The 14475-nt window shown below is 39.5% G+C and overlaps 2 protein-coding genes, 1 non-coding gene and 1 pseudogene across 3 annotated transcripts; 3 read left to right on the forward strand and 1 right to left on the reverse strand.

The window, feature by feature from the left end:
* The first annotated feature begins 4597 nt into the window (after window positions 1-4597).
* On the forward strand, window positions 4598-4888 carry LOC122010585 (serine/threonine-protein kinase PBS1-like). Its single transcript, XM_042567104.1, has one exon. The coding sequence runs from the start codon at window positions 4598-4600 to the stop codon at window positions 4886-4888; it is 291 nt and encodes a 96-aa protein (XP_042423038.1).
* A 294-nt stretch (window positions 4889-5182) lies between these two features.
* LOC122007813 lies at window positions 5183-10042 on the reverse strand (annotated as a pseudogene).
* A 1426-nt stretch (window positions 10043-11468) lies between these two features.
* Window positions 11469-13432, forward strand: LOC122007814 (protein trichome birefringence-like 28). Its single transcript, XM_042563338.1, has 5 exons — window positions 11469-12017; window positions 12089-12260; window positions 12329-12528; window positions 12622-12777; window positions 12850-13432. The coding sequence occupies exons 1-5, from the start codon at window positions 11611-11613 to the stop codon at window positions 13211-13213; spliced, it is 1299 nt and encodes a 432-aa protein (XP_042419272.1). The 5' UTR covers window positions 11469-11610; the 3' UTR covers window positions 13214-13432.
* Window positions 13433-14296: 864 nt separating this feature from the next.
* TRNAH-GUG lies at window positions 14297-14368 on the forward strand. The gene has a single exon. It is a non-coding gene; the product is annotated as a tRNA-His (tRNA).
* Window positions 14369-14475: the final 107 nt, after the last annotated feature.

Raw genomic sequence — 14475 nt, forward strand, 5'->3', positions numbered from 1 at the left:
TGAAGATGCTGGGCTGTCGGATTATGGTTGATCTTGCTTTTTAGATCCATTTGATGGGTAGAATGTTGGCTCGGACGGTCTATTTCTAGATTAGTTAGGTTGTTAATTAGCTCTGAATACTTAATATAAAAAATAAATTTAAAATTAAATTAATTGATAATTATCCGCTCTGGAGTACAACGAGATGGTTAGAGGCAAGGCAACTGAATCTCAAGGCGCAACAGCTGAATCTCGAAGACAAGGGTTCAATTTTCCCGGCAGCCGTTCGACCGGTAGGAGGTCAAAGTGGTCAATACCCGACAGCCGTTCGACCGGACGGATTACCTTCCTGATCAGCAGGAGGAATGGCCGACCCGACATTTCGACAACTCGGCCTGACGTCAAGTTTTCGACACTCACAAGGCAAAGCGGGAAGAAACGGAAGCCGAGCGACCATCCCACTCGGCTAACGGTAGACGCGGCATTCAACGGGCCCCCGCACGACCCGGGAAAAGTACTAGCCGAGTGGTTCCTCCGCTCAGCCCGGAAAAGGCGCTAGCCGAGCTGTTCCTCCGCTCGGCCCGATAAAGGACAAAGGGAGCAGGTGGCGAGATTTTCCTGGGAACATTATCGTCGACAAGAGGCATGACCAGTGGCCTGGTCGGACAGAAAATCGTACGGTGAAAACTTTCACTGTCATGTCAGAGATATGCTCGTGCTATTAAGGTAGGGTGTCGGGTATGCTTTTCTGACACATCTATTCCAAGTATGCTTTGAGGAACGTGCACGCCTCGGGGAGCGTGCACGCATCTCTGGAGAGCCCTATATAAGGACCCCTAGACTTCGATGGAAGTATGCACACTTCATTACTGTAGCTACAGTTCTCACTTCTTTGCTCTACATCTTTCTGCCGGAGATTTGACTTGAGTGTCGGAGGGTCGTCGCCGAAACCCCTCCCCAACTTGGCGTTGTGTTTGCAAGTTCAGGGCGGCAAAGGAGCTACGTCTTGGGAGTCTTCGACCAGTCAATAGGAGTGACACATTTCCAACATCCATCGACTCAACACTCGGATATATATATATATATATATATATATACTTGCTGTTTTAAAATATATCTTAAAAGTGAAAATCCTTGGCATTTCACCAAATTCAATTAAAACTTAATTAAATGTTAAAAGAATATAAAAACTACTGGCTATTGAAGATTTTTTTAAATAGCTATATAATATATTTTTGTCATGGACTAATTAGTTTTTAGTGCTAATTATACATTTGGCATGAAAAAAAACTTGAATTTTATCAACAAATTTAATTATTCATTAGCTTATCAAATCTTAATTATCTTTTTGTATGTCTATATGTCATTCAAATATATTTTATATTTTTATAATTTTAAATGATTTGAAGCGAGTTATAATTTAAAAATTAATACATATGAATTTAGAGAATGAGAAAAATATGACTCGAGGAAAAAGAAAATTCCAAACCTTCTCTACCATTACATTGATTCGAAATCTTCCTCTATTTTCATGCGGTGGTAAAAATAAAATAAAATCATCATCTTAAAGATGGACGACACCATATATCCCGAAAGAAGATAAATTATGAGGTTTATTCAATCTTAGTCAAAATAATCTAAATAATATTTATGCCGGTTAAAAATCAAATTATACCTCAGTAGTGATAAGTATTGCTCGACCATATCTACCTATTTTCCGTGATGCGTCTGATCACAACACACAGCGAGGTGCGCGAGACGCTGTTGGAATTCTCTAAGCTTATGATTTCAACCAGCACAGCACAGCACAGCACAGCACAGCCCAGCCAACTAGAAACGGACAGATTGGAGTGGGCCCCAACACTAAGAATCCATGCTGGAATCGATCGGTCAAGCAGGTCTTAATGGCCCCACACCGACCCATTCAGTCTGGTCCGCGTACTGCGTCACTTGCACACGTATAACAAGAACACGTGATTCACGATCCAAAGAGAGTAAGATGCCCAATTCAAGTCCTATATAAAGCAATAGTTGCCGCTCCTTGTCATGCATCCAAGTCTGTGATCGCTTAGGTAATTGCCAAGGAGGTCCATGGAGCGCCCATGCCCGAGGGAATGCAAGATCCCCCCGAAACGAGGCCAAGTGAAACCTCAGGCAGTCAAGGTCATCATTCGACCGATAATAAGCCGGATTGCCTCCATGAAAGGAGGAGATGATAGCGGCAAGGCACATAGCAGAGACGGCTCAACTTCCGTCTCCGGTCGGGCCAACGGAAGACACAAATAAGGGGATTGCTTTCCTATGTGCTTGCTATTAGCTGAAATGGTGTCGGTAAGTAGGAGCTTGAGAGTATAATTTGTTTAGTGTGTGTTAATTTGGTGCGAGCTTTGTGAGGATAAACATGTCTAAGATCAATGGCCTCTTCTAAAGGAAGTTAATTAATGTATATAATCTAAGGTTTGAAGTACTATCTTGAGTTGAGTTTTTGGGGTATCAATTATATATAGATTTGGTGCTTTTGTAGTATTTTATCAAGCACACCGAAAACGATAGACAAGTATTGAGGTCTCTTGCGTGGAAGCCTTTTCGAGAAATAAGTGACTCTGGCTCTTGAAAAAATATTGAAAAAAAAAACAATATTATTCATTCGGTTTATTCATTTTAAAATCAATGAAATAGATCGATCCATTCGATCGATCAGTTAGCCCAAAGATCAAAAGTCTATCAAATTAATGGAACATAATTGTTCAATTGAAAAAATTGAATCGATAAACTGTTGATCCCTCTTAGTTGAAGGATCTCGCTAGCCCTGATCATAATTAATAATTGGTTTGAACAATCATTACGGGGATAAGAATGTGGTTCTTTTTTTTTTTTTTTCTCTTTAACTAACATTCATATTCATATAATCGCTAGCTATATCCTTACTTGAGGAATGAGAAAAGCAAGGAGAATAAACTGTGCTTAAAGGAAGATTCGTTACTAATGGAGAACAAGAGGAATATCATAAAGTTTATGAAAAATTTAATCACTAGAGCATTTATTTGCACACATTGTAATGATTTCATCGAGCAAGAGTAGTGGGCATCTCCCGTGGTTAAAGCTATATATTTCATTGAGCATTTAATCGCTGGAACATTTTGACCCTAAGGCCGAATCAGTTGATAAATACATAGGATAATGATTGTAATAATGGGGGTCGAAACTCGACAAGAAATTTCATCACCTTTGCATATCTCTATCCATATGCTTGTCAATTTAGATTCCTGAACTTCTTCTCAATAACGTGGGATAAGTGTGAGTAAACCACTAATGTGACAATATCTCTATATATATATATATATATATATATATATATATATATATATATATATTTAAATTTTAATATACCACATCAAAAATATAAGAATTTATCACTCTCTTCACCATAAGAAAAACTTCCCTATAATTTTTTTAGAGATCCTATATTATCAATTTTTTTCATCATTAATTACTAATCCTACCCATATTATTAATTTTCCAATGAAAAAATAGGTTTGAAATTTCACTATCACTTTTAAACTATAAAACTCAAATCTTATATATAATGATTAGATTTTTTTTCAACTTCTTCATTTCACAAACTTCTTTAAAATCTCTCATTCCCTGAGTTAGTGACCCTTATTGATAGGGTAAAATTTTGTCGAGGGTAGTTTTTAAAATGCCTTTTAAATTTTAATTTAAAATATTTAAAAAGAAAGGAAAAGGAAAATGAATCATTTCATAAAAATGACAGAGATTAAAAAGAAGTTATTATAAATTTAAATTTAAATTTTATCTTGAAAAGAAATTAAAGGTTGTTATTATAAATTACCTAAAAGAGATCTCACCCCAAAAAGAAAAATATTCAATTAATTTTGCAGTTTTTTTATGTAAAAACATTTATATTTAGCAAAGTTTAACCGCCTTCCCTCCGTGTTTACCAATGCATTTACAAATGTTTTCATTTGACAGTGTATACCGCACAAAAATCCTTCTTTGAAGCAACTCCAAAAGATGCTGTAGGAAATGGTAGTATTGCATCACAGAATTTCACAGAAGCAAGATCAAAAAATGCTGCATATGACAATATTGAAGCTCGAAATTTCACATTTCGTGAGCTTGCTACAGCTACCAAGAATTTTCTGTCTGTCTTTTGGGTGAAGGTGGGTTTGGTATAGTTTACAAGGGTTACCTCGAGAACCTTGGACAGGTAATGGGCAATTGTCATTCTTGTTGTCTCTTGGGCAACTCTTAAATCGTGTATGGTTTATTCATGATTGTCTTAATTCTCTTGGGTTTAGTTTAGGCGGTAGCTGTAAACCAGCTTGACAGAAAATCTAGTCAAGTTTATTGGCTACTGTGCTGATGGTGCTCAAAGACTTTTGGTGTTTGGATACATGTCCTTGGGCTCCTTAGAAGACCATCTGCTCGGTAATAGTCTACTTTATTGAATCTTTTTCAAGATTGTTGTGCATGACCTATTTGATTCTATAATAATTCTCAATTCTTAGTTATTTAGATTATAAATTTTAGCTACTCAAATATGAAACTCATATCTCGCCTGAGCAGAAACCTCTAAGCTGGTTGGTAGACGAGGATGAAAATAGCATATGATGCCGCCCGAGGTCTAGAGTATTTGCACGAGAAGGCCAACCCGCCTGTGATCTACCGCGATCTCAAATCGTCCAATATCCTGCTTGATGAAGGGGTTTTCAATGCAAAACTGTCTGATTTTGGTCTCGCAAAGGTCGACCCGATGGGGGATGTAATCCATGCTAGAACAGGCGAACTTACAGTGAAGGCAGATGTATACAGTTTTGGAGTTGTGTTCCTTGAGCTAATGAACTTGACTAGCTCCTTCAAGCAGCAGCATCATGAAAAAAACTAATGAACTTGACTAGCTTTAACTATCATCATCTTTGTCGGAAAACTCTCGAGTGTGTAGTGCATTGGACAAAGGAATAGATGAAGGTGAGACATCATTATTCCTTTTTATCATCCACAAAACCAGAGCACGCCCTGCAGAGAACCAAATAGATATCATTATTTCTTGTGGGTCATAATCATGTTGCATTGCATGTGAGAAAAAGATAAGGCATTAAAAGGTGAAGCAAAAAAAGAAGACAAAAGCACGCCGGAAGTTTAGATAGCAAGTGGCAATATTTATAGAGTCCATTAAAAATTAGCACAATTGAACAACCATTAATTTTCATTTGTACCAATATCTCTTCTTTTTAACCAATGCCCAACTTCATTACAACAAACCCTCATTTGGTACAAAAGTTCTACAGCTAACACAACACACTGTACCAAAGGTAGTGGAACATGCACAAAGCAACAAGAACATCCCTGCACACCTACCGTGACCGAGAAGAACTAATTCCATAGGAAGCAAATCCAACGAGTCCATTGAACCAAATACTGTCTAAGAGAGTCAGCATAGAGAAGTGTTAAGACACACAACAGTTTCATCGATCAATTTAATGGTTTCTCACTGCCTAAGTTCAAGGACCCATCCTTCATTAATTTGACGCTCAAGCTGTTGAATCTTCCTCTTGAGTAGTGTCGTGAAGCCTTCCTCCAATCTGTTCCAGTCTTCATCATTGCCACAAATTCATCATAGCTGATTCGACCATCCTATGATAAAAAAAAAAAAAAAAAAAGACCTGGCTTATTAGTGATGAAGATGAGAAGATTAGTAACCATCCAAGTGAAAGAAATATACCTTGTCAGTGTCCACTTCTTGTAAGATATCCTTGGCGGCATCCATACTATCAGGAGCTCCATCTTCAGCAAGGGCTTGGCGCAGTTCCTCAGGTTCTATAAAGCCATTCGCATCTTTGTCAAAATATGAGAAGGCCCTTCTGAGATGTTCATCATTTGCCATTCTTTGCAAGTGAAGAGATACAGCTAAAAATTCACCATAGTCTAGGGTACCTTTTCCATTCATATCAACCTATTCAACAACTTGAAATCATTAGATGTTACAGTGCATTTACACATTTCACTAAACACTTAATCCATCCTCTGACATCAATTCTTGTGAAAAATCTTTATTCGATAGAAGCTTTTTTGACAATTTCTGAAATAATCACAAATTACGACCATATGTCCCTTTGGTTAAGAGAACTTGTAAGATCCTGGCTATTGCCAACACTTCGCGGGGGAATGATGCAATATAGGTCACATAAACAGCAGTTCACTCCTAGTTCTGCTGCCATTTTACACAAAACTAGAAGAAACTGATATGTCTTCCAGATTTTCATTATCTATAAGGCTAAATAAGTTCTTCGAAGTACATTTTAAGCTTGTGCAGCTTTTACCCAAGCTTATTTATCTAGTTCTCCTTCAAAGATAAGTATGTATCTAAGATGATGTTGATATGGCAAAGGAACCAAATAACCCTTAGATATCACATATTAAGGAGATTAGATTCTGCATAATGAATACTTGCTAATTTACTATTCTCCATCTTGACTAACATAAACATAAGAAAGACATAGAGAACTTCATTAAACAAACATATTTCTTGATGGTTTACCACTCCCTTACCAAAGTTCATAGAACAAAGCAAGATAGACATAGTTGAAAAGACAATCTTTAGGTTAATTTAAAATTTATAGTTGTTACTAAAAAGAAGAAAAAAAGATCACCCACGGCCAATAGATTTTTTTGATTTTGTGTTTCAGTTTGATTGCATATGTGTCTAACAATTATTTAAAGAAATGTTCATAGTAAAAATTCATCACCCTGAACCATAATAACTTGGATAGATAGGTTAAGACACTCAGGATAGGGTTGAGTTGGTTAGTGCGGGACAGAGTTTCTATCATAGGATAAGGGTTTGAATCTCAACAAAGCCGAGGAAAAAAAGTCCTCCCCGCACTGGCCAACTAACCTCCAATCTCAACAAAGCCGAGGGAAAAAAGTCCTCCCCGCACTGGCCAACTAACCTCCAAATTTACCTCCTCACATATATGGTCGTGTGACCGAACGTGTGCAGCCGCTGGGGCGGCAAATTCCACCTTTTGCTACCATTGGATAAATAGGTTAAGGTTATTGTATACGGAAAAAGTGCAAAGCACAAAGAAGTAGATGCCATTTTTTCATCAAAGCTTTGAACATGTTTCCCATTTTCAATCCAAATCAATTTAACTAAAATACTCACTGCTTCAATAAGCATCTGCACTTCAGACTCCACCAGATGTGAACCAAATTTAGCGAGCCCAGTTTTGAGTTCATCATGGGATACAATGCCATCATTGTCAGCATCCATCATCTTGAACATCTCTTTAATGTCTTCCACTTCTTCAGTAGATAAGTGATCAGCAATAACCTAATGAATAACCAACCAAACCAAGTTATACTCTGCAATCAAAAACATCCCATTTAACTACTAATTGCAGTGAGACAAACCCTTAAAGCTCTCCTTTTGAATCTGTTCATCGTGAAAATTGTTTAAGTCTTGACTTGACAACATCACCAAGAGGTACATTTGAGGCTTTCTTTGCATTCTGAAGCCAATGATGCTCTGTATGGGGAAAAAATGTATAAGCATCAGTTCAACATAAGAAAGAAAACAACACCAAGTATAAAACCCAAGAACAGGATGACAAGCTAAAGAAATATGGATACCATCCCAGATAATGAAGATGATCTCAATTCACAAATTATCAAATGTTAGGGACACTTCCATTGAGGTTATATTAACAAATAGCATACAGTGTAAACATACCAAGCACTTGCTTTGCAGTTAACCGAAGCTTGGGATCAGGTTCCAACATCAGCCGAACTAAATTTTTAGCACTGTCAGAAATACTAGGCCATGGTTCCCGTTTGAAATCTATTACGCCCCTAAGAATTGCTTGTGCAACTCCCTGTTCAGTTTCTGCAATTAAGAAATCATAGCTCTTGTTAGATAGAAAATGTATCTGAAGAAATACAAAAAGTGTATTAATTAATAGACAATAAGTAACTTATTAGCAGAAAGTGATAGAACTAATAAAGAATAGATTTATTCATGGAAAGCTTACAGTAGACAATAAGTAACTTATTTGCAGAAAGAGGTAGAAAAAATAATGAAGTGTGCAAAATGGATTTATTGATAGAAAGCTTACCAGCCCAAAATGGGGGAACTCCACACAGTAAGATATAGAGTATAACTCCAGCACTCCATATATCAATTTCTGGTCCATAATTCCGTTTTAAAACTTCTGGAGCCATGTAATAAGGGCTTCCAACTATCTCAGAAAATCTTTCACCTAGAATTGGGGTAAAAAGAGAAAAAAATAAATAAATAGAGCACGTCCTTATAGTAAAACTAAACTCCAAGTTAGGTTATTGAATGGAAGTGATCATTAATGAGGCTCAACAAGAATGAAGATCATTAGTATGCATTCATATGGTAACTAATCATTATGCTATGGAGAAATTTTTTCAAAAAGATCAATAATCAATAATAACTAGGAAGATTTTTTTTCTTTGAGATCTTCTTCAATTGACAAACCATAGGCTTTATCTAATGACATCCCAAGGTGCACAGCCACAAGCTCTCTCTTTGGAAAAGCTATACAAACACTCATTTCATGCTCCCGGTCTAACGAACGACCTTGATCTACATCTTAGTGTATCCTTGAGTCATTTTTTGACACAAACACATCAAAAATGGGAAACCACATAAAACATAAAATAGCATAGAGATAAATAAAGTATAAATAAACATGAAAATTGCAAATTAACCATCACGAAAATATGCACCGAATTGAATAGTCATGGAACTGTGTATTTTATTTGGACAATCTCTTTGGTATATTCCAGACAAATATCCACTATTGTAGCGTTTGAAAAACTACAATAAAGTAAGCAATTTTAATGTGGATCAAGAAATGCTCTCACCAGGCTGGAAGAATATTGACAACCCAAAGTCAATTGCCTTCAAGGGCGAGTTCTCCTTCTTGTTTGCAAACAAGAAATTCTCCGGCTTGAGGTCTCGATGGATCACCCCATGGCAATGGCACAGCTGCACGACCTCAACAATGGTCTTCATGACCACAGCTGCCGCGCGCTCTGAGTAGTGGCCCCTCGCCACAATGCGGTCAAAGAGCTCCCCGCCCTCGCACAGCTCCATGACCAAATGCACGGCTCCGTCGTCCTCACACGCCTCCCGCAGGCTCACGATGCTGGAGCTCCTCGGCAGGTGCCGCATTATCGCGACCTCCCGCCGCACGTCCTCCACGTCAACCGCCGTCCGCAGCTTCCTCTTCGAGATCGACTTGCAGGCGAGCAGTTCCCCGGTGAAGTGGTCCAGGCAGAGGTAGGTGACCCCAAACTCCCCTCGGCCGAGCTCGCGATCCAGCACGTACTTCTCCTCGATCCCGCTCACCGCCCTGGCGTCTCCACTAAGAACCGCCGCCATTCGCTTGGAGTGCCCGCCGCCGTTCTGGCGGAGGTGGTTCTTGTTGGCTAGTGGGCGGGTGCCGTGGTCATGATGGGGACGGGGAAAGGTCTTGACGTCCTCCCGGGCGACGGCCTCCGGCGAAAGGCAGCAGTTTCCCATATCGAGCTCGGATCCGATACCTCCTCTCACACAAATCGACCTAACAGCACGGAAGTGACTAGGGTTTCACATCAAATCAACCTCTCGCAACCACAACGACAAAGAACCATTTTTTCCCCTTTTGATTGGGGAAAAAGAGACGGAAGCAACTGAGAAAGCGTCCGATTGGGGGAAGGTGAAACTTTTATCGCCGACTGGACCAACAAAAAAAAAGAAGCGAGACTGCGAGCAACGTGGCCGAGGTTTTACAGCGCGGACGCTTCTCCTCCTCCTCCGTAACCGTGGCCTTGGTTAGCGGAGTTACAGGCGAGATGAGGATGAGAAGCGGAAGCTGCCATGGCGGTAGCTTTATCCTCCGCTTGGTCGACTGCGAAGTGTAATGAGGACGTTTGCCGGCCGTGCTCCGTCTTCTTCCTCGTTTTGTGTGCTTGAAGCCTTTTGAATTTGATTAGGGAACAAGACTGCAAGACATCTTACACATGCGATCTCGACATTTTTCCTAAAGAAAATTTTAAATAGATTAAAATGAAATAAAAACCCACAAAAATTGATTTCAGAGGAACTACTCTATCATAAATTTTTAAATTCTTAATATAGAGAAAAACTATTTTTTTAAAAAAAATTTGCCTCTCAAACTTTACGGTAACAATTTGTAATAAAAACACGAAGAGTCATCTGATTTATTTTTTATAAATAAAATTTAAAAGTCAAAAATATAAATAAGATGAACATTTAAAATTGTTTTTTATTATATATTTAAATTTTTATCATTGCAAGACAGCCATTAACTTTGAGAATTTATGCTTGGCAGGAAGGACAATCATTAGAATTCTTCAAACTTTGGGAGTAGTCTGTTATTTTTAAAAGTTAAGGGTCAAAATGAAAATTCTCATGTTCTGCGCTGTCAATTAAAATTTCCTCGTAATTCTACTTTGCCAATAACATCTAAAATTAATAAAATCGTAGATGTTTAATGTCTAAAACTTCTTAAATCTAATGAAAAATTCTCAAAAGTATTTAATATTAAATAATTATTGACATGACTTAAACGTTTTAATGTCTATTTAGATTTCTTTACATCTTTTTGTTATTTCAATTCCATGCCAAAAAAAAGGTCAACGAGGAAAATTTTATTTGATGGATAATTTTGAAAAATAAAATAAAATTATATTAATGCAGTGGATCTTCTTTTTCAGATGAGATTTTTTATCCCAAAATATCGTATCCCCGTGTCTCAATATCGATCGGACGAATTAAATCACATCTCAAGAATGTAATGTATATCATGAAAATATCATAACCATCCGATTGATACTGGGACACAAAGACATAATATTTTCAGAATAGAAGATCTCATCTCCTTCTTTTCGCCTCTACAGAGTCCATTTATATCAATTTTAAAATTTAACTGGTATGCAGTAAAATTTCAAAATGATATTAAAAAAAATCGATAGTTGCTAATTAAAATTTGTAATAGCGTATTTTTATTTAGTATACATAAATTAAGAATATTTATTGGTCATTTATTGATTATAAAAAATCCAGTAGGTGAGGATGGCGTGAATTTAAGCTAAATTCTAGTCTGAGACATTCCACTCGATGTCTGTTCTGGTACCGATCTCCGTCAGGTTGGCAGACGAGACCTTCGACCAACCGACCTAGCTGGGACCTTGACTGCCATAATATATATATATATATATATATATATTTTATGTTTTATACCTTTCTTATTAAGAAAATAAAAGGATAAAAATTAAAATAAAAAATACTCTTAATTTTAGAATTATGAAAAGAATATTTCTTTTAAAATAAATAAAAAGAACATCCTATTATCCCATCCTTTTTTTTCTCATATATATATATTTTTATTTTCTTTTCGATGTTTCGTATTATATAAATATAAATCTATGGCAAGTAACAGTTTGGTAGCTCCGGTGAATGCCCGTCCCGGGATGATCGAGCGCTGAAGGCGGATTTTGTAGGCCCGCAACATCCGCCGAGATCCGTTGCCTTCGCGAGCAAGAATCGCGGCGCCGATCGAGCTACCAGACGAGATGAGCTGGAAGTCCCTTTTCCGCCCGCCGCCGGAGTCATCGTTTGCCGCGGCCAATCTCGCAGGATCCTACCTCCGGAAAGGCGGCAAGCTCCCCGTCCTCGTCGTGGTCGTCTCCGTCTTCATTTTTGCTGCCGTCATGTACGGCGAGGACATGCGGAGCTTGGCCGAGTACTCTTGGTGGCGCTACAAAGCCGTCTACGCTGCGGACTACATCCCCAGCGACGTCTCCGTGCCGGAGACTTGCGACCTCTCCGACGGAGATTGGGTGTTTGATGAGAGTTATCCGCCGTACCGGGAGGACAGCTGCGAGTTCCTGTCGAAGCAGGTATCCTGCTTGCAGAATGGCCGGCCAGAGTCCAAGTACCAGAAGTGGCGGTGGCAGCCCAAGAACTGCTCCTTGCCTAGGTAAAGATCACATCTTCCGCCCTCCACGGCTCGATTAGAGCTGATGCAAAGTTCAATTCGTGTAACCCTAGATTCGACGCGAGGCGGATGCTGGAGTGGCTACGGGGGAAGCGGATGCTGTTCGTCGGCGACTCGATTAACCGAAACCAGTGGGAATCGATGGTGTGCCTGATGCAGATGGTGGTGCCGCGGGGGAGGAGAAGCCGCATCGTCGACGGATCTCGCATGATCTTCCCAATCAAGGTACCCCCACCAATTAGGGTTTTTCCAGATCGAGTACCCCGATCCCTAATTTCTCATCTGCTCTGCAGGAGTACCGCGCTTCGATCGAGTTCTACTGGGCGCCGTTCCTGGTGGAGTCGAACTCCGACGCACCGGAGTTCCACAGTATCCCGGTGAGGATCATCAACCCCGACACGGTGGAGAAGCACGCGGTGCACTGGAAGGGAGCCGATGTGCTCGTCTTCAACTCTTACATCTGGTGGATGAACGATCCCCAGATGAAAGTGCTGTGAGTTAATTAGCAGCGTATTTGATTTGAGCTCGATCAGCTACTACTACCCCTCGTTCACTGTCAAAATTCCATCTTTGCGATTGCGAGCAGGCGTCCAGGAGCCAAGAACTGGACGGAACACGACGAAATTGGAAGAGAGGAAGCTTACGAGAGAGTGTTGCGGACCGTATTCGATTGGGTGGATCAAAGCCTCAACCCCAACACCTCCTCTGTATTCTTCATGAGCATGTCCCCTCTCCATGGCAGGTGATCCTTCATCTCTTCATCGGGATTCTTCGACTCAAGCTTCTTCTCCGCAGCTAATCTTCTCGAACGCAGCGCCATGGACTGGGGCAACCCCGATGGGATCAAGTGTGCAAAGGAGACGGAGCTGATATGGAACATGACCGGAGTGCAGGTCGGCACGGAGATGAACCTTTGGGCATTGGCGAGGGAGGTGACGGGCTCGACGGTGCACGTGCCGGTCACCTTCATCGACATCACGGCCATGTCGGAGCGCCGCAAGGACGCCCACACGTCTGTCTACACAATGCAGCAGGGGAAGTTACTGACGCCGGAGCAAAAGGCCAACCCAGCCAAGTTTGCCGATTGCCTCCATTGGTGTGTGCCAGGGCTGCCTGACACTTGGAACCAGCTTCTCTTTGCCGAGATCCTCTCCCGCCGGCCGCGCCAGCCACACTAAGGCTTTCGTCTTTGATCTCCGGCAATGCTGGCGCCATTTCTTTTTTATCAGTGTCTCTATTCTTTTTCTGTTTTGAAAATGGAGGAAGGGAATTTTGCTTAGGTTTGTGCCACAAATGAATGATACATGATCAACACTTGTTCAGAGTAGAACACCTTGAATCTTTTTCCTCACTTTGTACTATCCAATCATATAAATGCAAATTGATTTTTTTAATAACACTAACTCTCGAAGTAATTAAGTTACTTCAATTTAACATAAGACTAAAAGGTTTATGGTCTAAATTCTAAATGTCAAAAGAAGAAAAAAAATAAGGTTTATGTCCACTAAAGAGGGATCGATGTAATAGTTTGTCTAGCTTTGAACAAGCGATTAGCAATCAATTATGTATTGTCGTTAAGCGCAAATCTAGGAGGACATATTGCCAAGTGGTCTTCGAATCTACATCCTTTCACAAACCTTGCCTATCATTGTTTAACATCTCCAATGTAATATTTTTAGAAAGGTTGTTATATTAGAAATTATATAAAAAAAAGCTAGTATTAAAAATACCTAAATAGTTGAAATGATTACTCAAACATAGAGATTTCATGAAAACAATGGTAAATTGATTGATATTGAGGGATAAATTCTCTAGTCCATAAAAAATAGATCAGGGATGGACTACTTATAATTACGATCGGATTGTAACCACAATCCGACTGTAATTGATTACAATCTCTTTCTAGATTCACCTCTCATTCAGATTATAGTTTGGGACGGGACGGGTGGTCAGAAATCGCCAATGATGAGCAAGTGGCTAGGCAACCTAGCCACGAATAGGGGGTGATCTTCGAGTGCCCTCCAGCCACTCGCTCCGTCCTAAACTATAACTTGGGGAGGCGGTAAATCCAAGAAGATATCACAATTAATTACGACTAGATCGTGACCATGATTTAACCGTAATTATAAATGAACTTTTGTATGGATTAGGGATCTGACCTTGTTCGGATACAGTGCTAGTGTTTTAGTATTCATTTCCTTTGGATACTGGATATGTAAGATTATATACATTTATTTACTAATTAAATTACTGTCATTCAAGTGGCTGTAGTTTAGTGGTTAGAATTCCACGTTGTGGCCATGGAGACCTGGGCTCGAATCCCAGCAGCCACATTTTTGTCCCCTTTTCCTATATCAGAACACATTCATTTTTTTAATAGTATATTTTATTTTTAGTTTCGATCTCTTGTACATTTCCTTTGTTTTTAATACATATTCTA

The sequence above is a fragment of the Zingiber officinale genome, chromosome 8A (assembly GCF_018446385.1).
Source record: "Zingiber officinale cultivar Zhangliang chromosome 8A, Zo_v1.1, whole genome shotgun sequence".
Classification (NCBI taxonomy): domain Eukaryota; kingdom Viridiplantae; phylum Streptophyta; class Magnoliopsida; order Zingiberales; family Zingiberaceae; genus Zingiber; species Zingiber officinale.